The 27,218-nt window shown below is 40.1% G+C and overlaps 2 protein-coding genes and 1 long non-coding RNA gene across 4 annotated transcripts in view; 2 read left to right on the top strand and 1 right to left on the bottom strand.

The window, feature by feature from the left end:
- MSTN (myostatin) lies at positions 1-5,106 on the bottom strand. Its single transcript, XM_027737521.2, has 3 exons — positions 4,712-5,106; positions 2,510-2,883; positions 1-425 (listed from the first exon to the last, which is right to left on the bottom strand). The coding sequence occupies exons 1-3, from the start codon at positions 5,082-5,084 to the stop codon at positions 45-47; spliced, it is 1,128 nt and encodes a 375-aa protein (XP_027593322.1). The 5' UTR covers positions 5,085-5,106; the 3' UTR covers positions 1-44.
- LOC120322740 lies at positions 4,397-24,558 on the top strand. Of its 2 annotated transcripts, none has more exons than XR_005562611.1 (3): positions 4,397-5,051; positions 23,288-23,331; positions 24,504-24,558. It is a non-coding gene; the product is annotated as an uncharacterized LOC120322740 (long non-coding RNA). The 2 variants fall into 2 exon arrangements; XR_005562612.1 differs by lacking the exons at positions 23,288-23,331; positions 24,504-24,558 and adding exons at positions 10,880-11,066; positions 16,061-16,118.
- The window catches only part of CUNH2orf88 (chromosome unknown C2orf88 homolog), a 15,574-nt gene continuing 12,914 nt past the window's right edge, over positions 24,559-27,218 (top strand). Inside the window, exon 1 of the mRNA XM_027737524.2 lies at positions 24,559-24,575. The gene's annotated coding sequence lies outside the window, so the exon portion shown is untranslated. The remainder of the gene's footprint in view (positions 24,576-27,218) is intronic.

Raw genomic sequence — 27,218 nt, 5'->3', positions numbered from 1 at the left:
TTTTTTTGGTAGCTTCCACAATTTCTGAGGATGTGACGAGGATCTCATGAGCACCCGCAGCGATCTACAACCATGGCCGGGATCTTGCCGTATATAATTTGTTCTTTCCCGTTGAAGTACAGCATGTTTATGGGGGACATCTTGGTGGGCGTGCAGCAAGGGCCTGCCGAACCTCTGGGGTTTGCTTGGTGTACCAGGTGGGTGTGGGGGTATTTTTGTAAAAAGACAAATTCGCATTCTCCGGAGCAGTAATTCGCTTTGTATCTCTTGGGTGCAATAATCCAATCCCACCCGAAAGCTTCGAAATCCACGGTCAGCGGGTAGCGACAACATCGGGATTCTGTGGAGTGCTCGTCACAGTCGAGACCGAAATCTCGGCGGGACCGTTTTGGTGTGTCTGTAACTCTGACCTCTAAAAATGGGTTCTGTGAGGAGAGGAGAAGGAATTGGAATCATTGCTGAGGTAAACGTAAGTTCAGTAAAAACACGCAAATAAATAGGATTTCAGATGCAGGCGTATCAAATTAATATTCTGAAATCAAGTTTGCAAACAAAACTTGGACCTCCTGCAAATGTGTTACACTTATCTCTGCATTTTCCTGCTGTTTCTTTATAAAGAACCTTAAGACGTATTTGTTCCTGAAATCACTGTTATCTCAGTACCAAATCATTTCTGTTACCTGCTGTAGGAATATTTCAGAAACTTGGAGGATGCTGGATTTTTTACATTTAATGCTGGTTTTGTTTGTTTGTTTTAAATTTCATATTAAGAGTTTTAGTGAGTCCTTCTGAAATTCTCTCCATTAAAATCATATTGAATTCAGGCTTTCTGGATATCAAGGAAGGGTTCTTGTTGAGATTACGGAGGACAAAGTTTACTCCTTAATTGCTGGCATGCTTGAATGACTGAATGAATTTGGAGGGGCAGCTAATATTTTGACTCCTGGAAGAGTCCTGTGGCCAGGAATGTACTTTTGGCAGATCTCTATGCCACATGCTTCCTACTGGAGGTGTGTTTCCACAGACACCAACTGAGACTATATGGAAATTGCAACCTTCACGATCACAAGTTTGAAAATTTTCCCGAAGTTCCTCCCTTCCACACACTGATTCCAGCCCCATGTGTTGGTTTGGCACTAACCAGGCCATCCCACGAAGACCATTCCTTAGTGGTATTTAATGGCCCAGCTAACTTTGTTACACAGGTTTCTCTCTTCCGAAATACCTGCCCTTACAGCTGCAAACTGTGGAGCGGCTGGAGACACTCCTCCCAAAGGTAAATGATATGGGGAGGTAGTTGGTGAGAGGAACATCCCTGTAGCAGGACCTGGAGGAAGGAGAAGAACAATTTCCTCTCCTGTTATCAGCTGTGCTTTTAACCCTGCTCTGCCACTGAAATGCTTATTTATAGATGATGGTAGCCATGGGTTACCCACAGGTATCATCATTTGAATGGATGGACGTGGTGAGGACATTGCTCATCATGATATCCACCTAGTCTCTCTCTAGTGTAGGAGATCCACATCTATACTGGATGTACAATTAAGATATCACAGAGTTTTTCTTTTAAGTTCTTTTTAATTGCATTATACTGCTGTGAAGTTGAACATTACACAGCTACATAAATACGGATGCAATGGTCTTAAAGGTCTTTTCCAACCTAAATAGTTTTATATTTCTGTGATCAACAGATTCGTCCACTGCACAGAAGTAAAAGTAAAATAATATTCTTTATGTTTTATTCAAAAGGAGAAATTACTTGGTTGTGGTAAGTTTAGGAATTTTTATAGGTTGTAGATGATTAGTGATTTGCAGGAACAAATAGCAAGGAAAATGCTGTAGTTTTAACTGGCACACTTCAGGTTTAGTTTGTTCATCTATACTTAGAAAAAGAAACCCACTTAGTTCTTTTAGGCTTTCTCATCACTGTTTATTGTATCAAGCAGAATTTATGCATTCAAACATTTCTAATAGGTGGAATGATGCAATCTATCACATACTGAAAGGTACTTAACATTATGAAGAAGATCTGTTCTTGCCTTCAAAAACATATAATTCTTGCTGTTATTAATATAAAATACAAGCATAGGGAGTAGGGAGAAACTGCCTTGCTTTCTTAGCAGTATTGGAGGCATCTTTCTTATCAGTGAAAGAATACAATGACTGTTCTTTTAGCTTTATATAAAGTAACTGCTTATTAAGCAGTACTTGCTCTCAAATTTGAAAACAATGTTATTTGGTAGTACCATCCACCAGTCATTACCAAAACCTTTTCTAGTTAATGCCTCTCAACATCCCTCTGAAATACTGCGATTTCTCTCAATTTTTTTAAATAAGGAAACAGAGGCAGAGGAACACTACTGATTTTGGCATGATCAGAGAGCAAAGAATGAAAGAATTGGATATACAGATCTTTTATCTTCCATTCCATAAACAATGCATCCATTTTATCCTTAAAACATTGCTTAAATGCTTTTCAATAAAATGAGATTTTTCTAAATAAACTTACCAATCCATCTTCACCCGGTCCTGGGAAAGTTACAGCAAGATTTCGTCCATTCTCATCAAAAGCTTTTATTTCAATGCCTAAATTGGATTCAGGCTGTTTGAGCCAATTTTGCAACACTGTCTTCACATCAATACTCTGCCAAATACCGGTGCCTGGATTCATGTCGAGTTTCAAAGATCGAATTCCAGTATATCTTGTACCATCTTTCATGGGTTTAATAAGTCTCAGGATCTGCACAAACACCGTTGTAGGTTTTTGGACTTGCCTCAAGTATATCCACAATTGTGCCTTTACTACTTTGTTATATTGTATTTTAGAGCTAAACTTAAAGAAGCAACATTTTGGTTTTCCCTCCATTTGTACAAGAAAATCAGCTATAAATGAATGGAAAGAACAGATTACTGAACAGGGAACAAGAAAAAATGCATAAATAAACCTGACTAATTTCTTCCAAACTGAAGAGGAAATATTACAATATGTTGTAAAGAGTACCAGTAACAAAGTGGATTTAACTTAATTCATTTTCTATGGTTTACACTCTACGGCAACTTTAATGAATGTCAAAAAATTATTATGCTATCACCTCCCACCTACTCACTTCTGCTAGTCCCATCTTGAGGACCTTCATAAAGCATGCAGAAGAGCAACTTTGCATAAGCTGACTCAACACGTGTGTGGTGATCCAGCTATTTCTAATTTACCACATAGCCTCAGTGTGCTGCACAGCATACAGCACTGGGCAAACTGCACAGACACTTAAATTTCGTTTCTCAATGGGAAAAAAAAAATAATGGAGAGGATTAACATAAGGATCATTTTGTTTTCATTTGAAGAATGTTATAGGAAAGTCATGTGCAGTGCTTCGTTCCTCCTTCCTGTAGCCTGTGATGCAGCTGTCATACCTAGTCATGGCAATATCTTTCCATGCCAGGATAAAATGGGTAGCACTAATCCTAAATGGTGCAGGGCTTTGACATTCATAAATCTCATCACTTAAGATACCTGTCTCTTTAGTGCATTTAAAATAGCTCAAGGGCTTTTTATAAGAAGTAGGAAATGAACTCAGAGCAATGAAATACAATGGCTTTTCTTCAGTCACTGTAATTATGTAGCAGTTTGACCAAAAATAGTTATAAAGGCTTGGACATAATGGGCTGGAATAAAATTGCTGGCAGACCTCAGCTTTGCGATAAGGCTGCAGTAGTATAATGCTATTAAGTGCTCATCTTATTAATTAATAACTTGAAAAGTTTCACTGAAAGTTACTTTTTCATTGATGAGTATATTTTCAGCTGGTGAGAGCAGCTGATATTATTCCAGTGTGCATAATGTAATGATATCTGTGACTGCTAACATGCCTTATATGTCCTGTCATCTTTTTCCTTTTTGTCATCATATTCATAAGTGTTATTTAAAAAAACAGCTGCCATAGCCAAATACTTTAGCTGATGAAGAACATAAGATACTATAGTATTAGCTGTGCAAAAGATACTTGATAGGAGCCATAGCAGATGTTTAGCACTCAGAAGATAACTCAGAATCTGCTCATTCAGTAAATGCCTTCATTCTTCCTTGGCACGACTACGTGAGCTGATTGCTAGAGCGTGGACATTTTTACATTTAAGGCTGTTACGCACATATTTGCTTTAAATATATAGTTTTAACTCTGAGGTGGGTGGTGCTAGTTTATGGGGTCAGCAGAGAAGCAAGAATTTAACTCTCTGCTTGCAAATGCTATAACATGTTGCAGTTAGGTAGGTCTAGTGCTCTAAGCTACATTTCTGCTGTTTTCTACTGCTTCTAAAATTACTGGCCAGTGAAACCTCCCTCACAAAAAATATAGTTCTCTCATTTGCTGCACTTGTGCTTTGTATTTATGATAGGAAATGCCCCGGGTGCTGCAGATAACGAAGTCAACTAAACTGCAGATCTCCCTTTGCTTTCTAAGGCATTGGGCAAATCCAAAGTGCTACAGGGCACACACATTATAAGGAGCCGAAAAGGAACAGTAAAACAAAAGCTCGTAACACAGTCATCTGAACCTGGCTCAAATTCTTTAGAAATAACTCTCTCCTCCCTCCCTCCAGCAGACTTCAGCCAGCAGCCTGTTGGGAGAGCCCGAGGAGGAGTTGTGTGGCTCTACAGCAGGGAGACAACTCTCTCGGAGGAGCAGTGGGAGGCGAAAACAGCAGGGTTACTTACACTCCGTAGGCATTGTGATAATCGTTTCGGTGGTGGCATGATAGTCATCATCTTCCAAAGAGCCATCACTACTGTCATCTCTCTGGACGTCATACTGATCAATCAGTTCCTGTAGTGGAGGAGCCTTGGGTAAAAGTTGCTTAATAACATCCCTGCTAATGTTAGGAGCTTGTTCCAGGCGCAGTTTGCTGAGGATTTGAATTTTTATGGCTTCTATTCTGGAAGATTTTGTATTCTGTCTCCACGTACAAGCATTGCACAGTCCGTCTTTTTCAGCGTTCTCTGTGGGCTGACTACTGTCATCAAGAGCCACCGGATCAACTGAAATCAGCATGAGCAGGTAAATATAAGCATAGAGCACTAGCTTTTGCATGATCTCACATTCAGTGCAGCACTTTTCCCTTCTTTTTTTTTTTCCCCCCCTCCCCCTTTCCCTTCCAGTACTAAACAGATCCGTGAAAGCAAATGCAATCTGAGAGACAGCTTGCCACACTGGTGTACCTTATATATTCCAAGGGGGCTTTTTATACTCCAACTTTGATTAGGCTCGTGTCGTCAAACCCGACGATTGGTTGCTGTCCCAACAATGAATCTGGCTGTCAGAGGGTAAAGCCCTGTCGATCACAAGTCACTAGACAGCATTTAGTTACAGCCAAGGGTGGACTGATTTATCTGGATACTTCGTAGAGGATATGTTCTCTGTATTCTGAAAGGATATATTTCCAAGTATTTTGGGCAGCAGGACTGAAAGACAGCACTGTCATTCTTAAATATTATACCAACCATGTACTTGTACTATGAATTAAAATAGACCTTGCTCTAAAGCTGCTTTAGGCTTCTACCAGTCTTTTTTACTTGAAAGTTTGTTCTATTTAAAAGAAAATCCCAAGTGGTTACTGTTAGCAGGCAGGAAAATAATGCTTTTGAAATGCATTGCAAAGAGTACTAATTTATGTTATTCAACAACTAATACATATTCAGCAGTTTCTATTTCAGAAAACCTTAGTGGTTTTTCCTAGGTACTAGTTAAAGCAGTATTGCAGATTTTGTGCATATATGACACTGTGCAAATGCCAATCTTATTTGTTTGTCCCTTTAGCATATATCAAAATCCACAGAACAAATCCTCTACTGAATTCACAGTCAGTTATGAAAAATAAGTGTGTCTCGTCTTCATTCTGTCACCAGAATCCTGGGCAGTAAATTAGGTATCAAGAGATCTTTAGTAGCAAGGGTATTTTTGAGGAATATCTTTAGCTACTCATTCTAATATTATACAGGAATAGTCCAATTCACTTTTTTCATTATTAGTGAAAGCATTAAAAGACATAACACATTTAAATCTCTACTGTGTATTTATCTTCTTTTTCCAGGTAAGCTTTTCTTTCTCTTCAAAATATTTCTGTATTATGCCAACTTAAGTGATACCTTTCTGTGCTTTCTTTTGCTTTCTACTACTCAAATACTTAGAATTCTCTAAGTCCTGCTTATATGTTAAGAAATACAGTTTTAATATGCTTTCTGCATAACAGAGATACATCCAGATGTGATTTTATACTTATAGGTTCTGGCTTACAAAATCTTCGAACAATGCAGTTCACATTTGATGTGCTGTTAGCAAGAATTATGGAATTCACACGCAGTGGGGAGATAGGGGGGATTTACTGGTCAGCATAGGCTGTATGTCACAGGAAACAGAAACCCTAGAAGTGGTATGTATTATATGTATTTGTATATTTGGAATCTGTGTATTAGAGCAAAGGGAAATCCTGGAATTTCATATGCCACAGTCTGCTTATCTAAGCTAGGACTGAATTGTCAGTTTCTCACTGAGTTTCTCTTCTTTTTCCATTCTCAGCACACCTAAAAATGTGTCAAACAAGGTGTTTTGCATGTGTTCATATAGGAAAAATGTTGGTATAGGGAAAGGTGTGGGACAGAACTCTCAAAGATTTTTTTTTTCTGCCTGGTCATTCATATTCTTTCTGTATCACGTCTCCAGGGCATGCAAATTCATTGTATAGCACAGAACTGAGCCTAATGTTCAGCCTAATGACCAGTGACACAAATCACAACTATTCCATTGAAATTGATTGTCCTGCCCTGGTGTAAATTTGATGCAAGTAATAGATGTATCACTCATACATTCCAAGCATATGGCTTTAGGGTCATATTCATCATCCTGATATTCCGATTTTAGCCCAAATCCACCTTTAAAGCTAGCAGTGTGCTGCCTTAGCTCCTGAGGATTTGCTTTTTACACGGGATACCGATGCAGCTACTCGCAACACGAGGTAACGTAAATGGGCTTGTGGTTCACTGGAACTAGAAGACAGGATAGATCTGACTTTGCACTGGACACTGCCTGTCATGCCTGTAATATATTTTAAGCAGACTCTTAGTGCATGTCAAGTGCTAGAAATGTATTTTTATGAGAGATGCACAGGATGATTCACAGTAAGAATCTTTTTGAAAAACACTGACCTGTTGGGGAATTTTGGGGGGATTTAAATTGGGGTTTGTTTGTTTACTATCATGACAGTGAATGTCATACTAAAAGTATTTTTATTTTTTTTGTTTTAAACTAGAATGATTTAACCATGTGGCTATAAAAAGCAATCTCCCATCAAGCAGAAACCCTGACAGGTACCAGGTTTCACACTAGAAACAGTTTAAAACAATGATCCGTCAATAAACAGGTGGAAATTATGATGCAGTCATTAATAGGAAAGTAATGAAGTGTTCTGGCAGACAATGGCTATGAGCCATCTGTGAGGGAGAGGGACAAGAGATGTGCTCAGCAAAGCGATGCCTCCAGCACCGTGACTCCTCTTGGCACGTGCTCTGCAGCCGCACTGGTACCTCGCCTGCTCCTTCTTCTTCAGGGTCTTCCCACTCTGACTGGCTCACTGTGAGCAGGCAGAGCTTCACTGTTCTTTTTCCCTGCAATGATTCCATTAATCTGCTACAAGGGCCCCTTTGCTCCCTGCAGCATTTGTTTGTGACTGTGGGACCAAAGCCCTCTCCTGTAAGCCTGGAACCCCAGTGAGCTCCAAGCAAGAGCTGAGCTTGCTCTCAACCACCAAGCAGCTGCATTACTTTTCCTCTTCAAAAAGTCCGTGTAAAGAGCAATATTTTTACTTTTCCCTCATAAAATTCACTTCATATCCATCTATCCTGAATAACTCTAGGCCGTTAGTAGAATACTTTTCATCTTTTGTCGTTGCTGGCTTTTTGTTTTTCTATGAAATTTCAAGTGTGTGGAAAAGAGCACAAACAATTGCAGTTGAGCAGGAGCTATTGAAGGATCAGATTTCTTTGATCATAAAAATATAATGTGTCATTTGGTTTTGTGTCTGACTTTCATTGTAGTGTTTTTGGAAAGTGATGACTCCAGAGGTAGATGACAGAGGTGAGAAAATTAAGTGATAAAGGGACCAGGTAAAAGTTGTTCTAAAATTTATTTGGAAAAAAAAATAATAAAAACAACAGCAACAGGAAACTCCAACACATTAGCAAAACTAAAGAAGAGTTAAAAATGAAATGCACGTTTTACTGAACTTTATGGCATTTTAATATTGTCTTTGGGATTTGTGTCATTCTCCCCATTGTGCCTGCCAATAGTGAATAGTATTCCCAATTCTGACTATGCAAAGATCATGGCTCAGGCCCCCAAGATCAAGTAATGAAAGAATGTTCTTTTCTAAAGGAAAAAGGCACACGTCTGTCTACCTGGCAACTTCTCCTTTCCCCCCCAGCCTGCACCAGGAGCTTTTGTACTCATGGGAAAACCTTAAAGAAAAAAAAAAAAGAAAAGAAAGAAAAAACCCAAACCCACCCCCTACAAATTTGACTGATATAGAGGTTTCACAAGGCACTGTTACTGGGAGTTTTATGGAAAAACAGTGACTGTGCAGAGGGAAAGGAGATTACTAATGCCCTCCCTGAGGAGAAGGCAAACAGAGCCCAACCATTACCCATCCTTTTTGGCAGCCTCTCATCAACCAATCAGCTTGTGCTCCTCTGGCATCACTCAGCACACTGAGCGCTCTGGACAGTCCACAGCCTGTCATCCTGTGCCGGGCCAGCAACCCAGAAAACACAGATAGGGAGCAGGCTGGGAGCTGAGCTTGTTTTGGGGGTGGACCAAGTGGAAATGGAAGGGAACCAGGACATTTCTGAGAAAAGGGAGAGCTGCAGGAGTATGAAGGAGCTGCTTTCCTGGCAGGGAAGGAAAGGGACATGGGCTATAACCCTGCCCAAAATCAGACAACTTCATCCTGCTCCAGGCTAGATTTTCAAACACTTTCTTATAGTCTGCAGGACCAGAAATTCGCTTTTCTTTATTCTATTGTTTAAGTTAAATGAAATAGTTTGCATAATTTATTCACCTCAGAAGGTAGAACTTCAAGAAAAAAGATAGGCGTTCTGAAATGCACTGTAAGTCTGTGATTGCTGTTCTCCTTTGATGTCAAGTCCTACCTCTGAACCAGTTGGCTTCTCTCCCTGGTTTGCTTATAAAGAAGAAAGAACATTCCTCCTGAGCTGGTGAGGAAGATACTATTTGAGTCACCTTTTCTCTCACTTTTGTCAACACGAAGATTAATTTCTAGAATAGCATATTAAAATGGATAGAAAACTCCATTTTAATTCTTTTTGGACTCATCTTTCTCTTAGCTTCTATAAGCTGTGAATAATGTTTGTGAAGTTATTTTTGGTTAAATTTAAATTTAAATTAAAAAAGCAGATATTAAATATAATTGAGTTAGTGTTTTAAGTGCTTAACTATGATCCCAGCCTTCTTAACTCACCAGATCCTTGCTCTTAGCCACTTGAATCACAAGATAAATGCATTACTTTGAACCTCAAAGCAGATACAAGGTCACGTATGTAAAACACCTAGAAAGAACTCTTAAAATGACAAAAAGCCTATAAAAACATCATCACGATCACATTATGTAAATGCAGCTACTGTAAGGGAAAAGTAAGCACTTTTAAAGTTAAACTTATTACCATGAGGTAAAATATGAAAGCTGTAACTACTGTGAATTCTTGCTCTGTAACAAATGCCCTGAAAGAGTTTGTCCTCTGCTATGTTGTTTTTTTTTTTCTTAAAAATGTAGTCATACATAACCTTCTAAACATTGTGCTGAATCAGCTACAGAAAGTCAACTTCATCTTTGTTGATGGTATGAATAATTAATTCCCCAAACTTACCAAAAAAGAAATCCATTCATCTTGGTTTTCCCATTCTAAGTATCTTATTTCACACAGGAGAAGAGCACACATGGTGCAGGGTATGGATGCCTTGGTACACTGGCATCTGTGTGGGGTGTGCTGCAGCTTCTTCTCAACTCCTGCTGTCAGGTTGTTTTCCCTGAAAAATCATGATATTCAGCAATTTGGGATTTTAGGTGGTCTCCCATAGGGTGTACTTGAGTCTCTGCAGTTTGAGTACCAAGACAAAGTGTTACTCTGTCTGGCAGGTGATTTCCTCCGCTCAGGAGCTGTGGGGGACACTAGTGAGTTCTGCCTGCCAAGGGGTGTCTCACAAGCCATGGTATGTAAGAGTGTAATGGCTAAATGGGGGAAACAGGTAAAACTGGTGGCTAAAGGCTGCCGTGGCCATTTCAGCCCGGGATGCACCTCCCAGCTTGCCCAAGAGATGCTGCTGAACATGGGCTTTGGGGAAGTCATATGGAGTTACCTTCAGCTTCTGGCCATCTCCTTCCCTCCAGCAGCTTTTGTTGTGCATAACTGTACCTGTGGAGTGGGCCAAAAATGCCCTGTTGCTTTTTTCTTTTCTGTGTGTTCCAGTACATGTTGCTCCAGAACCAACCAGATACACCAGTGGCAATGAACTCTGTGAAGAGATAGGGAGCATATTAGGCTCATTAAAAACATTTAAGGAAGGATGCAGTCATAGTGAAAGCTTCCAGTTTTTCTGAGTCCTTTTGTATTCAGGATTTTGTTCTGCAACCTTTGCTGTGGTGTCTCTGTATCTTATAATAAATATTATAAAAGAGCCCCGTTAAATACCTACTTAATTCTAAGGGTTCTGCCCTTGTTAAAGGATGCTATTTTTCCTTTACAGTTTTAGCTTTTATGCTTTTACCAAAAATTCCTGACATTCATCCTGACTTTCATCTTCAATGTCTTTTAAAATAGCTGTGTCAGCTGCATCTCTGATGGGAAACCTTGAATTCCTCTAAGGAGTTGTTACCATGCTTGGAGAGGTTTCACTTGTGCATTTGCAGAAAGTGCTTGAAATACCAAAAGACTTCGTCTCCAGCTATGAGAATACTTGTATTTTCTCCAAGACACAGCTCTTCAAAGGGGATTTTCGCCCCAGGAGGTCAGTGATTTTATATGAGTGGCCTGTCCTCTGCTGGGTTGTTCTGGAATGGCATCTGCTGGGAAGGGAGTGCCACTACTCTTTTTCTTTCCTTTTACTCTTCCTGCTTCTCTTTCCTTCCATTTTTTTATTTTTTTTTTAATACATAACAGGTTAAGAGCTAATAGATGTTCCTGAAAGAATAGGAAAATGCAGCTTTGCAAACTGCAGTGAATTTGACTCATTTAATCTTCCCCAGTGCCATGGACTGAATTAATCAACTTTTTTGATCAGGAGATAGCTATACATGGGATAGATTTCGCTCCTCCTATCAAACTATCCTTTTGATGTCCTCTCTATGGCCTGTGTGTTTCCTTGGCTTTGGTCCCACTCCATGATTTTTCCTCTACTGAATACACAGGCTGAGTGGGAACAGCCTGTAACACCTGATACCTGCTTATCTATGAGTGATAAGCAGAATCACAGCAATTCAGTGATACACAGAGGTAAGAATAACTTCTTTTCCCCTCTCCCACTCACATAGGTGCCCATCAGGTCCATTGCCTCCCCTCTGGTAGGGCCATCTATGACCTGGTGTAGGAAGTTATCCTCCATGCACTCCAGGAGTCTCCTGGATTGCCTACAGTTCACTGTGCTGCTTTCCCAGCAGATGTCAAGGTGGCAGAAGCCTCTCAGCAGGAGAAGAGTCTGTGAGTGCAATGCCTTCTGTAGCTGGAGCAAGAGGGCTTCATCAATGGGCTCACCTTCATCAGGCCTGTAGTAGGCACCAACCACGAGATCCCTTGGCTTGGTCTCTGATTCTTACCCTTAAGCTTTCAACCTGCTCGTGGCTATTCTTTAGAGACAGCTCTTCACACTCTACATCTCCTGATGTAGAGGGCAACCCCCTGGCCTCTCCTTCCTTCCCTGTCTCTTCCCTGCAGCTATCAATAGCTGTACCCCAGTCACGTCATTCGTCCCACCAAGTTTCAGTCATGTCAAGCAGGTCACAGCTTTCCAGCAGCACAGCAGCTTCCAGCTCCTCTGGTGTAGAGGCTCCTCATCTGGGCTGTCTGAAGTATTTCACTGGTGTTTCCCTCTTGGCTCCAATTCCTCAGGAGCCCCTGGCTCATCTCTGTAAGATTTCAAGTGTGCTCTGGCACACCGGCTGAGGGCCCTCACTTGCATCCTGTCCCTCTGACCTTGGTGAGTTGTCCCACAGCTTGTCACAGGCAATCCTGATATTATCCCCTCTCCCTTCAACTCTAGTTTAAAGCTCTGTCAATCAGCCCTGCTGGCTCATGAGTAAGGGCCATCTTCCTCCTTCGAGAAAGATGAATTCCATCTGATGCCAGCAATAAGATGAAATTATGGGGCAGCTTCTCCTTTCCTTTCTGCCCTCTGCTGATCTATGGTCAGCTTTGGACAGGTTAATTTGAGGCAAATGATTCTATGATTGAATGAGAAGTGGTGGCAACATTCTCAAAGAAATCAAAGAACAACATTCAGATCTGCAGTCATACAAGAAGGCCTTTGAATCTGCATATTCATCAGCAAAGGAGTTGTTTCATTGACAGCTTAGAGCTAGGCTACCTGCTTTAATCCTGGTGTTAAAAATGCTGGTAATGTAAATTTTCAATAACCCCACAGAGGAAAAAAAATAATCAGCTAATTTTTTATGATGAAATATAACGTATTAAACCTTTCTAAGTCATTCAGTGTCATAAATGTGTAATGACAAAAAGCAGGCACAAAAGGCTGCAGCTTCTGAGGAAGCTCCTTCGTTTAAAGTAAGACTCCAAAAATCAGGTATTATCTGTGAAAAACCCTGTACAAAATAATGCAGAGACAGGAAATCATATTATCTGCTTTAGGGTTTTAGAAGAAAAAAAGCACAGATCTAAGACTGAGTAAAACTTCTTGATGTATTTGATTCTCATTTGGAGGAAAAGAACATAAATTCTAAGTTTTGTAATGGGTACCTTTGGAGGGTTTTCACATAATTACTGCAACTGTTTAAAGGTTTTGAAGCATCCAAGGGAAGAAGAAACCCAGATTTTACTCCCTTTCCTTTATTTATATCTTTCCTTATGTGTTGTTTGCTCCCTGTTGATGTAGTAAAGATGTTTCCTATTTATGAGCTCCATTACGAAGCATCACATAAGAGCATCAACTGAAGAAAAGCTGCCTATACTGACTAAAGGATTAGCTTTAGTGCCTTTTCCTCTTAGGAACTGTCTCTGGCTCCTATAGCAGACACTTCCAATTCCTTACAGTTTAAAGGCTGATACTTTAAAAATTTACAAGTTTGCTTGGGACTTGCAAGTTTTCCTTTCCCATCAGTCTGCTAATTCCCAGCATTAGCCAACTGGTTGATGAGAAACAAGGATAAACCACAAAGGAATTGACTATTTGGGGGGGTTTTCCTTCAGTAACAGACTTTCAAGCCCCCTCTCTCATTCTGCAGAGATATAAATCTACTTAGGAATTAACTCTTCACAGTCTTGTAGCAAAGAGCCTGACTATCACTGTATCCATGGATATATGCCTTACACTCATGGAAATGATGTAAAGATTTCATACTCTCTATTGACTATGCAAATAATTGAAAGGATGCTTAAAAAACAGAATTCACACAATGACTCTGAAGTATTACAGTGGATGTTGCTTCAGAGTTTAGTTTTAAGATGTCCTAGCACAGATCCAGCTGGAATAGGCATACTCTTATTACTGAAGGCTGGTGAATGGCTTTTAGTGAGTAGACCTGGAAGAGGTAATAGAAAAAAGTATCCCATGGATACCCAGATTAATAAAAACAGAATTACTTGTTTGCTACTGATTTTGTGATAACTACACAGAGCTTTTTTTATGTCAAGTGAACTTGGTACCAGGATATTTTCAGGACACAAATCTGAGATACTTCAAGCAGTAGTTCACAACTGCTTCTGAAATTTTAAGAAGAAAAAACTCATGCTGCATACAAAAGGCGAGCTTATGACCAATTAAAAATATAATAATCTGACCAAACTTTAAGGCTTTGTAGTGCATGTTGATTAAAAGAGATGGATAGTACAATTAGGAATGCAATGCAAAATGGAAATAAAATTGACTGCTTCAAATTACCTTTTTATACTTCCTACAATTTACCAAAGTAGCTCAACATTAAGAAATTGAAGCATTTTGTCATTTTGTCCAAAGCCTCTAGAACAAAGGAAAACTAATTGTTAACTGTTGAATTGTACAATTGACTGCTTTGCTAATTCTAAACTTGAATTGATGTAGCTAATGATTTATATTAATAACTCTGAGAAAGCAGTGTGGTAAATTTTAATATCCCAGTAATAACTTGGTAGAGAGAAATTACTTCACTAAATCCTCAACTGTGTTCAGAATTACTGTGTTTGTATATATGTAGTTACGGGGAGGGGGGATGTGCACACAAACACACACATATATATACATATATATATATATGTACATATATATGTTTTAATTAGACATTTAACCAAATGAGAGGTTTTCTGCTCAAAAGCTTGCTCATTGTTACTTACAATTGGTTTAGGAAACGTGATTGCCTTTCTGTATAAAGCTTTCCTCATGTCAGTCAATCAGGCATTAGCTGGGGGACCATAATGTCACTAAATGTTTTCCACAATTGTGCCACATGACGAATGGTATATGTTTCTTACAAGAAATACGTTTCTTACAAGAAGTAAGGCAGGGGATGGATGAGGAGCTGGAACCAGCTTGCCCAAATGCACTGACACTGCCTCATCTCAGCTGGTGTTGAAGGCTGTTTGGAGACATGGCTAAAGAACTGAATTGGTTTTGTCTTACTGGTTCATTTGCCTCCCACAGCAAAGGGGAAATATCCATCACAATTTGCATCCAGACACTCTGCTCACAAATTTCCATGGCAGCCGCAGTAGCCGTTATAAAATATTGTGGGTTTGGTTTGGCTTTTTCCTGGAAAACCTCTTTTGGCATTCTACAGATGATCAGAGTAAGAGCGGGTGTTTTAGTAGAGAACCACAATAAATCACAAGTCTGGCTAAGGATTAGTAATCAACAAGAAAGCTGGTGGGGCTCGGGGCAGTTCCTGTGAGTGACTGAGGAGGCACATGCCTCCAGAGCAGGCTTTGCATCCATATGACAAAACCCTTCATGAGCCAAGAATTCAGGTTGCTTTCATTATAATTCAAACAAGCCTGGTAAGCTTTCTCTGCTTTTTTAAAGATGTCATGCAAATATCTTTTCAGTATCTTGCTGCTGACCCTCAGGGCTAAATCCTTGGATCTGATTTAGCCATTTCGTGTCTTAAGCAATAACATTCAGTTTATTTACATTTCTGTGCTTACTAACAACTAGTGCCATAATATTTATGGGCATCTTTTTCATCAGATTCACATGGCTTTACCCAGAGGTGTGAAGAGAAACATGGCTACAGGGAGTGCAAACTGCTCCTTGAACTGCTGTTCCCTCTTTTATCTGTCCATTCTTGCCTCTGTTTTTCACCAGTGTCTTTTGTTTTCCAGTGCACCTGTCTTTAAGCTGCGTGTTCTATCAAATAGGTACCTTTCTGTTTAATTAATAATCAACTCATTTTTGTTGAGGCTGTGAAATCAGAGAACTAGGTCCTTTAGGTCTGCTATAAAATTCCCTTTCTTTACCAAAATCATGGGTACTAGGAAATTGTACAATCCTCAAGAAATCTCAGCAAGCCTGCAAAATGTTCTGCCACCTCACAGCTCTTTACCTTGAGCTCTACGAAGGACTGGCTTCAGTGTGAAAGCATGAGATCAAAAATTTTAGCCACTATGGAATGTCTTTCCTTTGCATTCCATTATATGGTCTATTATACTTTTTTTATTTTTATGAGAAATCAGCAATTTCTCATTTGCTTCTTCTGTTCCACGCATACCTTTAGGTAATTTATCATATTCTTTCTTTTCTATAGTAAATGCTCTGCTTTTTCAGTTCTTCAGCCCTGTACCATTTTTGTTTCCCTTCTCTAGGGCTACTTGGTGAGGAGTTCCTTTCTCTGAAGATGGAATAAACAACAATATTCTGCAGATGTCTACAGTATTTCAGGCAAGGCAATATATTGATTATACAGCTGTGGATAATACAGTTGTCTTACATTTACTCATGCTCACACCAGTATTTGGTGCACGTTGAAGAGAAGTTTTTAATTCAGCTATTCACAGTGGTGTTCTCTTTGAATAGCAACAGTTTTTTTAAAGAATAAGAAACATAAAACCGTATAAGCTTTGCAGGTAATTCAGTTGTTCCTCCTGGCTGACTGTGTGTTCAGTACTCCCAGCTGAACAGTTTGCTCTACACGTCTGTCTGACTGGAAGGCAGAAAAAAGGCATTTTTCCCAAAGCATTTCCAGTTTAGCTGTGGCCAAACCTCAGGAGAACTGTGGCTCTTAAAAGCAACACCAAATTATTTCACTTTGGGGGGTCCTGGCTGCTTCTGTGACATGGCAGTCTCTTGCATCTCAAAAGAAATTTGCACAGGTTAAATTTGCCTAAACAATGCATTATTAAGATTTTTTAAATCGTGTCATAGTTTTAAATACTGCACTTGAGTTTGAATGGGCTGATAATTAGAATACTAAATCTTTTCATCAGTGACATCCCTCAAATGTAATTTAACAGTGGATAAGATCCCAAAGTTTCTCAATGGTGAGATTGTACCACAGAAGCTTTGATTTTCTATATTAGATCTTAAATCTACCTTTCCTTACAGGGTAAAAGAAAAGTCTGACATTATCTTTACTGCTATCCAGTGGTGTAGCATACACCCAGTGTGTACACCACTACCTGAGATATTGCCTGCTGCATGCTCAGCCTTCAGGAACTAAGCTAGAATAAATTTACTTTCCATCTCCTATATGCATGAATGTAGGAGCAGCATAAGTATATTTAAAGCTAAAGAGAAAAAAAGGTGTTTTGCAGCTTAAATAAACAGAATTTTTTCACTTTGATGACACTCAGCGACAACTTTCAGAAGTGGCTGAGAACCTTCCAAAATGTCCTTTCCTGGCTGTAGCACTGAGTCTGTAGGATCTTGGTTTTGGGGTGAGGGTGGGGTATGGATACTATTGCAGTGTGATAGCATCACCATCAGTGTGCCTATGTAAACATTTCTAACACCATCAAATCCACTGTGGAGGGGAGCACAAAATCTTCCTTCTACTTTTCTTCTCAGACTGAGAAACTGTATTGAAATCCAAAGAGATGTAAATGTTTTTTTACTAAATTCTTTATTCGTGCCTATAATACTGACACAGAGTCAAGCACAGAGATTTTATAGCATAAAGCGGCTTTCTTCTTTCAAAGGATGAAATAACAGTGCTGAATTTGAAGTATAATAATGGTTCAGAAAAGTCACAGTGCTGGTCGTAGAGATCAAATCTTGTGTGCAATTCTGATCTTTAACAAGCACACACACAAAGCCGTGAGCAAATACTATTTAAACCTGGCAAAATATCACTAAAGACATAATATTCCAAAGGCAGTGGTATCGAAACCCTTTGAAGCTGAATTAAAAGATCATATGGACTTACAAAGGCTGTGTGGATCAGGCCCCAAGAGAAGTCAACTCTTCACTGTAAGTTCCAGTGGCCTTTGACCTTTTGCATTAAGCAGGAGCTTCTTCCAAAAATAATTTCCTGAATGCAAATGATCTGTTATAGCATTTATTACTTGGGGTATAATGTTCGAAGCAGGAGTGACCCTTAAATTAGTTGACGAACACATATGAAACTTGCAACTTCTAATAATAGTGAGACAAGTCTCCCATATGTTGTTATAAATTTCAGTCCAAGATGATTAACGTGGCTCACAGGCTACTCTTGTAAGATGATAGAAGAGATATTTTTGCTGCCTCTCCTGAGAGGGGGCTAGTGTTTCAAATTATTTCCAAACAAGCTTCTTCCAAGTGAGAGATGGTTCTCATTTTTTTGTCACCTTAATAAAAAGGTGATGAACGCTCTCTTCTTAACTGTGTCCTTATATGAACATCAAACAAATATCATGACAGTATGATATGATAACTGTGTGTGCTATCCATGAAATAATATGTTATATGCACAAATACAAGTCTTTAATTTATTGTAGCTGTCATGTTTGAAATAGAGTGCTTGTTTTGTGAGTGTGCAGGGAACCTCAGAAGTAAATTCAACAGATACATCTTCATTCAAAGTTATTTTTACTTATAGTAGGTCTCTACCTAGTGTATTTTAAATCAATTTTGTCCAAAGACTTAAAAAAAAAATCTTATTAACTTCTTTATTAATTAAAATCAAACCAGTAGTAAATTGGGCAGCAAGTTGTTCACAGCCATAAACAAGAGGTAGTGGCCTAGGATCTTTCTTTTCGTATAGAAAAATGTAACTGATGAAGCTCAAAGGATCAGTTCAGGCACTGAAGAAAGGTTATTTGGTTTCAGAATCTTAAAACTTGGGTCATGGCTCTAGTGAAATAATTGTTAATTCTGTCACGCAAATGCGAATTACTCTCTTCATTATATGAAATCTTGTTCTGTGAAGTGACTATGACAAACTGAAGGGGCAGTTTTCTGGTTCTACTCTCTAAGTTGCTTGGGTGACCTTGGACAAATCAATGTTTCCAACCTGACACCAATAGCAGTGAGAGGACTAATTGTTCAACAGAGACCTTATTCCTTCTCCCACTCCCAGCAGCTCTGCCTGCCTGGTTGTTGGCCATGCCTGCACCCACAAAGCCACGCTCTGCTAAGGCACCAGAGCCAACTCCAAGGGAGGTGACACATCCCTGCTGTCACTGCAACACAGAACCATATGGCACAGAATAATTACACATGTCCAGTGCAACACCCCGGGTTGTGCAGAGCCAGCTCCATTCGCTCTGCACCCACCGCCTTTGATTGCGCACACACGTTGAGCCTACATGTTTTCCAAGCTTCCACACCTGTTCCCCCTCATTGTCCCTCCTTTCCCCACTGTTGAAAGGTAAATCTAGTTGTCCACTTGGAGGACAGTTGTGAGAACAGAATGCATGGATTCCAAGAGACTGCCCTGATGAGCCCCTGTACACGTGCAGGCAGATGGGTAAGGAGGTGGCAAGTGATACAGGTTGCAGGCATTAAGCAGTTATTTATTTACTGGTAGTATGTGATGCTATTCATAGGTGAGATAGATAAAACCACTGAATATTCTTGTTTGGCTGAAACTATTCATCCTGATTCATCCTCTCTGATTCAGAAGAACTGAGGCTTGAAATGCCTGTCTGTCTGTGGGTACTGTTGACGCTGGCTGAAAAGAATTTGTCAGACCGCGTGTGTTTTTGAGCTCTTGGCTGTGCCACTGAACTCCTTTAGTTCAATAAATGCAGGCTTGTTTTGAAGCTAAGTGACACAAGTTTTGCTGTGGAAACTGCATCCAGTTGTTGGCCTCTCATCACAGAGCCTGTATTTGAGTAAATTTTTCCAGCTAGTCAGAGGTCATGCCACGTACAAGTAGGATCTTGAACTCCGAACTGTACGAGATGAACAATATTTAATTCAGACATCGAAAAGCAGACTTCTGACTTGAGGGCAAGGGGAGGAAAGGACAGCTAGAAAGAGAGTGAGAAGTAATTCACATTAGTAGGAATTAAGTTCCAGTATTAAGCTGTAGGGTTGTTGGCAGATCACCTGGGATAGGATGGCCTTCCTGGATTTTTTTTTTTTTTTTTGTGGTCCATTTGTCTCTCAGAGATTATACTACCTTTCTTCTATTAACTACTTTATCAAAACATAACCATATAACATCATACTGAAACTCCCTTCAAGACACCTCTCAGGTTTATTAGCTATTGGATCATAATTTTGTACTCTAATAATCTGCTCTGTGTATGTGTATACATATATATGTCTGTGTGTATCTGTCCTTGTCAAAACTTGGGACTCTATCCCAAACAGAAACGATACAGGATATCTGATGCTTCATGGTGCTCTACAGCAGCCAAAGGCTAATCCAGAGTGGTTTAATTCTTACATACTAGTTTCTGACATTTTCTCATGTACATTTCTGCTTGGAAACAAGGACAGCATCAGTTAATACTGACCGAGATGTACTCTTTCGTAAGCCAGAACTTACTGGAAGATGGATGGAAATTGGAGCTACCACCATCAAACTTCCAGTAATGGATATTGTAGCTTTGGGATTATTTTGGCAGGCTTCTATAAACATGTTTTTGCCTTAGATCCCAGTTTTCTTGCAGTCTAAACCTTGTTTGTCTTTGCCTAACTCAATGCTCAGGCATCCCCTCTCAGTGCATATTGGCAGTGCGCTGCAGGATGTTTGTTTTTGCTCTAGCATCTGACTTGCCCCAAGCTCCAGCCCTCGCTTAGCTCAGCAGCCTCTCCCAGCCCCAAACCTACAAGTGCACCCACCACCTGTCAAAGGTGAACACTCTCTCTCAATCAACACCGACCACTAAAACCAAGGTATTAATCCTGGTGATACCCTGTCCCAAAACTTACTCCACAAACCCTCTACTGGTTCAAATCATATGCTAGTGACATGCCAGCTCAATTTTTATCTTTTTTTAGCAGTAGATCATAGGCGTCAATAGGTTGTTTAGAATCATGCATATTATCAGATCAAACACTTTGAGTCTTTTTACTCATAAAGACTTTTCTACATGTGCTCAGAAATAGTTTTTCTACAAAGCCCCACCTTAATGAAATAAATGTGTAGCAAGCTTATGCCATCTAACTCCATTTTCCAACTGAAATATTCTTTTCAATGCTATATTTAAGGTAGGAATTGATATAATAAAATTAACTAGAAATAGGGAAAAATAAGACTTGAAAGCAGAACTCTAGTCCAAAAAGGCTCCTGAAACACAGTCTCATGCTCTCTCAGTGTACATTCACCGTTACACAGACCATCCATAACTAACATTTATTTCAGTGGAATTGTTCTGCAATGTTGATGATGTCCTCAAGACAGTTTTGTCCCTCAGGATAAAGTACTTGTTCAATGTTAAAAGTTATTTTTCTTTTCTTGAAATCAAATTGCAAAGTCATGAGTATCAGGGTCTATCTATAGAATGAATGAAATTCATTATTTTCTTCTTTGCTATTATGTGGTCACAGATAATATTTCTATTTATGACCTCCAAAAAAGGTTACTGCATCTTGCTGTTTGATCTACATATTGTCATAAATTTCACTGTGTACAAGAGTTCTGATCTGAAGATGGTGCAGCTGAAAATCTCATGATACAGTGGAAAGGATGTCTAATATTGAATGGTATCTCAGATAAAATAATTAGATAATTTGTGTGTTGAATAATGTCTATGGGTATCAAAATATTTATTATTTGAGGTAACCATGATGACATTGTTGGTAACTTTGGTTCTGATGAAAATTAATTTCAAATTTATCTTCTCATTTCAGTGACAGCTGAAGTAATTTTGTGACTTTATAAAAGAATTTATTTGCCATTTGTGCTGCAAAAACTGATGTCGGTGTATGAGAAAAAGTACAGAGGGCTTGATCTCAGCCAGCAAGGCAATTTAGGGAAATGGAATTCTTCAGCAGCAGGAACAGCTCTGGTTCAGTCACCCATAAATCTCCCCAAGGGATGTGTATCCTCAGCATTTGTATCCTTCAGTCCCCTGTCTTTGCTTTAATGTAGCCTCTGAGGGAGTCACTCCCCAGCTTCCTTCTAAGGCATCTTCTGGCTCATTTCCTATTTGAAAATCCATTTGCTTTGTGCTCAAAGGGAACCAGTGTTATTGCTCACCTCATTAGTGCCCTGACCAGTTCAGACTGCAGCGCAGGGAGAGGCTTTGGTGGTCTCTCCGTGGGCTGCCTGTAATCTCTCTAAAGTGAGGGGGATGCATGCCTGCCCTCAAGGAAGATTGAAAGAAATGGGCCAGGCTCTTAAAATAGCAAGAGCCATTACTGTTGCTCTGGTGGCAACAGGAGTTCACCCTATGACATGTTAGTACTGTTTTACTTCTGAAAGTGAAAAAACTGATCTTATAGAGAAAGGTGGTTTGGGGAGTTCCTACAGGTGCTAGGAAAAACTCTCCATTTCACACCCATTCTTAGCCTTGTCCATAAAAACACACGAAGGGCACATTTCAGGGAACATATTAGTTCTTAGGGGCAGGATGATTTACTCTGAGCAAAGCTGGGATGAAATAACAGGGTGGGTTAAGCCCAGTCAACAGCCAAACATCCTCATGGCTGCTCGTGCCCTCCTGTCTCCTGCTAGGTCTGGAGAAGGTAGGAGGAAGGAGAGAAGACTTGTAGATGGAGATGAAGAGAGGTGAAGCCAATGCTAAATGTGAAAGCAAGGCAGGGGAGGATAAGAAGGGAGAACTTTTTGCTCATAATGATGTTGCTCTCAATGTGAAAATTTGAAGGTACAGACGTTGGTACAATATTTCTCTGAAACACGTGACTTCTCCCCATGAAGTACATTAATGATCACAGATGTTACAAGAGCAGGAGAGGAGCAGGGTCTTAGTGTGTCCCTGCTCTGCAAATCCACAGCCTCATCTGCAGTGATGTCTGTCTTTATCTCTGCTGGGAGGCAATTTCATGTTCAATAATTAATTTTAGTATTTTTTTTGGAGTGGGAACCCTGATTTCTCAGTATTATTTCCTTTTGTGTGGAATTTTTTGTACAGCTACTGCTTTATTGCTGCCCTTGGGGCTCTTTGTTTTAGACATGCCAGTGACCATATTTCAGTGTGATTTCTTGCTGTTTTTCCAGATAATATTTGGCTGTCACAAAGCTATAATTTTCCATGTAGAAAGAAGATTACTTTGTTTGCAGCCTCATGTCGCAGGGAAGCCTGATGTCAATTGCAGTGCACATCCCAAAGTTTGAGTTTATTCTGGGAGAGATCTAAATGCAAAACATTTACCCACTTTTTCTCGATCCAGCTTCTCAGCTGACTGTAATTCTGGTGGGTGGCTTTTCAGTCACAAATCTCTTTCGATCCTCTTTGCAATATTCTAATGCCTCATGTTTGGTTAATCCCCTCGCTGTGCTGCTTCCTGGTGTTTCCAGGGCTGTGGATTTCATGTCTGCCCCGGCTTCATGCTTTAGCACTGGTAGATATTGATAAAAAAATAAAGAAAAGAGGACTTGCATATAAATTAGGAATATTTCTCTTGCTGGTATACTGCCTTATTTGAAAAAAAAGGAAATAAAATTTGCTTTTTGTTTGTTTTTTCTTTTTCCCCAGCACTGCACTGCACGGGGGTAAGGACACTCTTGGCTCACAAGGAGGTAAGTGCCCGTGTTTGCACAGGCTGGTGCAAACCACACCAGGGCTGCTGCCGGGCCGTGGGGTGGCAGAAGCCACGTGGCCTCTCAGAGCCAACATATGTTCAGACTCACTGCTGCCCTTCTGCCAAACTCAATTGGAAGTTTCATATATAAACTGAAGCAAAAGCTAGAGCTGCCTCTTCCCCGGAGCTCCTGGGGAGATTTTATTGCTGCTGTTTCATCTTTCCTTCATGATGAACGTGCAGTGCTGCTTCGGCGATTTAGTGCTCGGCCTCTGTAAACACCATGGAAGGAGCCACTGTGCAGAAAGGTTTCTTTAGAACAAAAAACCTCTAGTTATTGCTGTGGCACCAAGATCAGCCCTAGACCTGAGGCCAGTGTGTGGAAAACAGGGTGTACCCCTCTGTTAGCAAAGAGCCCGGGTTGGGGCTCAGCCAGACTTCCTTAGTTGTAATGTTCAACCTCCTCCTGCTGGAAGAAGTTCCACTCTTCTGGAAAATAGTCATCTCAAATGATAATTAATACTCAGAATTCTTTTCAAGGATTTCTTGGCTGCTTCTGAATTCCTCGGATGTCTTTGCTCTGTGGTTATTACTCAGAGACACTCACTGCCCCTGGGGACCTCACTGCCCTCTAAACTCTACTGGGACAGAGTTTAGAGGGTCCCAGGGAATCAGCATCGCCCCCCATTGTAGGACACAAAACCTGAAAGGGCCCAAGAGCCCAAATTTTGTTTTAAATATTCCTAAAATTGCCCAAATAGACTTCCACTACAAACTTTCTATTAATTCTGAATTAATGGCTAACACATTGAAACAAAAACATCTAACAACTGTTACATTCAGTGGGATAAGCATTTGTGTTGTATAGAAATGTGGAATTTATTTTCCCTCTCTTGTTGATGATCTTAGAGGTCTTTTCCAACCTACATGATTGTATCATTCTACTTTCTTCTTTTTTATTTTGCTGATAAATATAGTTGCTCTGTGGGAGAAAAGAATTAATACTTACATATTCCATATAATTTATTTGAGCAGAGTGCCTTTAGAGTGTAACATTGCCATAACTATTTTTTTAGCACATCTAGACAAATTCTAGTTAATGATGCTGGTTTTTTTATGGAAAATTTTGCAAATATGGTGGCTTAAGTGGTTCCAAATGTCTTTGCACAGGTGTTGGTGACTAGATGAAATTAATTACTACAACTCAGCTCCTACCCAATGAAGTGTAAGACACACTGAAGTGTAAGTACATGAGGGAAACCGAGCATGTTCTTCAAGTGCTGCTGCTAAATGGGGTACTTTACCTTTTTTTTAAAAAAAAACAAACAAGTCTTTCCTCAAATATCTCATTGTGATAATCACAAAGTGCTGGGGATTCTTTAATGGGTACAAAGTTCAGTGAATACACTAATTTTGTGTTTCTCCTTTGAGATATGGCAGTAATGCACATCCAGGTAACAACAACAAAAAAATCAAATTAATAGCAATGGGTTAAACATTATATTTTAAACATTCAGGATCTCTTCATTCAAGAAAGTGGAATTAGGCTTTAAATTTATATTCTAAACCTGAAGTTAAAAACCCTCAAACCCTTTTTTGAGAGCAGGAAGATGGGATGTTCCAAAAATAATCATGATCTAGAAATCAATGTTGTGCCCTAAGGTTTGGAGCAGTCATGCAATCCCCACTGTCATGTACTTCTGGTACTAACAGAGATGAAAACTAGGGCAGCCCCGAGTGACTTCCATGGCATGTGCTTGGGCATACTCTAATCATACTTGTCCTTACTTTTAATCAACCTGGTTGCAAACATCAAGGAAGTGTTTTAAGAAAATATGAGCTCTGAGCAAAGGCTCTGGTGAACCTCAGCTGTGTGCAGAATACGAGAGCAGTGCATGATGAAACAAGAATTCGGTAAAAAGGAGAAAAATCCGTAGCTGAGGAAAGGAACATCTTTCCCATCAATGAAGTTTTTGAAAATAGAGCCCTTATTTAAGCAGCTGCTGCTTAGTCTATAAAGCTGTTTGTTGCAGTGACACTGTGACCTCCTTTGCATCATGGATTTGATTTTGAAACTCTATTAAAGTACTCTATTGCAAGGTGATCGTGACATGTCAGGTAAAACTTCAAGGGTTTTGGATTATCAGGAGATTTTAGTCAACAACAACAATCTTTGGGGCTTTCTAGCTCTTTAGTGTCCCTATTGATTCTTCTCAGACTGCGTAACATTTTCCAACCCCTGCACAGTTAGTGGATTACTGCTCGTATAAATAGATTTTGTAAAGTCACCACGTGATTGTGGCCATGCTGGGGGGAGCTACTGGGGCAGAGAATACTTGTCCTGGCTTCCCTTTTCCTCTTCAGCTGAATTAGAAATTCATATGTCAGTAAAGCTCTCCCTAATGCTGGTGTATGCATGTATAGTTAAAAAGTTAATTGAGAAACACAGTGAGGATGAAGTGGTTCAGCCAGTGACCACTTACTGGGGACTGAGTTGTCAGCTGGATTTGGACAGATCCTTGGAGTTTTGTAGCCCTTTTTTTTAAATGCCACATCCCATGTCAATGTGTTCTTAAATTAACTTTAGAAGTGCTTGGGAAAAATAATTATATTTTCTCTGCTTTCTGAAGGAAGGTCAGGGGGAATCTGACCCTGTGTTTGTGGGTGTGTAGGACTGATAGATTGGCTGTTTGGGCAGCACCTTGTCAAAACCACATCATGTGCTACTTGCTGCTGCCCACCTGGCCAACCACACATCACAGGTCTGAAGATGTGGAAGAAAGCTGGGGTTTCTGTAAATTGGGCACAGGTGAAATGGGAGGAAGCTGAGATATTGCCAAGAGAAGAGCGTATGAGTAGTACAGAAATGAAAGTAGGATATTGTGGGTTTATAGGACATAGAGGAGGAACTGAAGGCTTGAAGGGGGGGTTGAAGACATGGAGAAACTGTGAAGGGTAGCAGGTGGAAGGAAGAGGATAAGAACTGTGAAATTCTATCAGAGGGAGGGAGAAACCAGATTTCATTTATTCTGTTACCCTTAGACAAACTTGTTAAAACTTTGCCTTCTGGTACAGAGGTTAAAGTGGCAAATTTTAACCTGAAACTAGTATGTTAGCAGTTTCTTACCCAGGTTTCTCTGAAGCTTCAGCACAGCTATTGTCCAGCCTGGTTGCCATTCCAGCATTGCCAATCCTAACACCATTCAGTGATTTCTGTGGTTCAGTTTGCACCATTTTCCCCCATAGCAAAGGTATTGATGCAGCATCTGTCTTATCAGAAAGTGCTTTTATCACTCTGGGGACATCCAGGCAGTTGTCCCCACCTGGGTAAAAATGTGTACACAGAGCAGGGCATGCCAAGTATGTAGAGGGTTTGGACTATATTATAGAAGACCTAGCAGACTCTAAATAGTAAATAATAAAAATATCTAATAGAATAAATATCAGATCTTATGACAACAAAGAGTCAAACTTGCTTCGAAACCATTTTCTCTGGAGAGAGAGTGCCTTCCTTATCCCTGTAGGAAAATGCTTTCAGCCACTGACATTGGTGAAAGGGGTGCAGGAGGCAGCATGATCTGGGAAGCTGAGTCCCAGGAAAGGCTTTGATGGCTGTCTCCTCCCAAACCAATCCATGCACAGCAAAGGTTCCTGCACCCTGGCAGGGGGTGGGGGGCCTTGAGGGCCCCACAGCCCCACTCTCTGGGCAGCTGCTGCACCTCTGAGGCTTCTGTACTGGGGCTGAGGCATCTCAGATTTGGGCACTGTAGTTTTCAACATCAGTGTCTGGCCCCAGACCTGGACACTGAAATGCTTCATGAGCTAAATATTTCATCTCCTGCTGGCCTGTGCCTGGCAGTAGTCATTTCAAATGGATACTCTGCA

This window comes from Pipra filicauda, unplaced genomic scaffold, assembly GCF_003945595.2.
Source record: "Pipra filicauda isolate LSUMZ 115617 unplaced genomic scaffold, ASM394559v2 scaffold149_size4050908_pilon, whole genome shotgun sequence".
Taxonomy (NCBI): domain Eukaryota; kingdom Metazoa; phylum Chordata; class Aves; order Passeriformes; family Pipridae; genus Pipra; species Pipra filicauda.
Note: the sequence above shows the minus strand (reverse complement) of the source record. Positions and strands in the feature narration are given on the sequence as shown.

Excerpts from the sequence above, each read along its gene's own strand:
- MSTN (XM_027737521.2), bottom strand. The coding sequence starts at position 5,084 with ATGCAAAAGCTAGTGCTCTATGCTTATATTTACCTGCTCATGCTGATT. Across the intron at positions 2,884-4,711 it reads TATCACAATGCCTACGGAGT|CTGATTTTCTTGTACAAATG; the intron begins GTAAGTAACCCT and ends ATTCATTTATAG. Across the intron at positions 426-2,509 it reads GACCGGGTGAAGATGGATTG|AACCCATTTTTAGAGGTCAG; the intron begins GTAAGTTTATTT and ends CTCTCCTCACAG.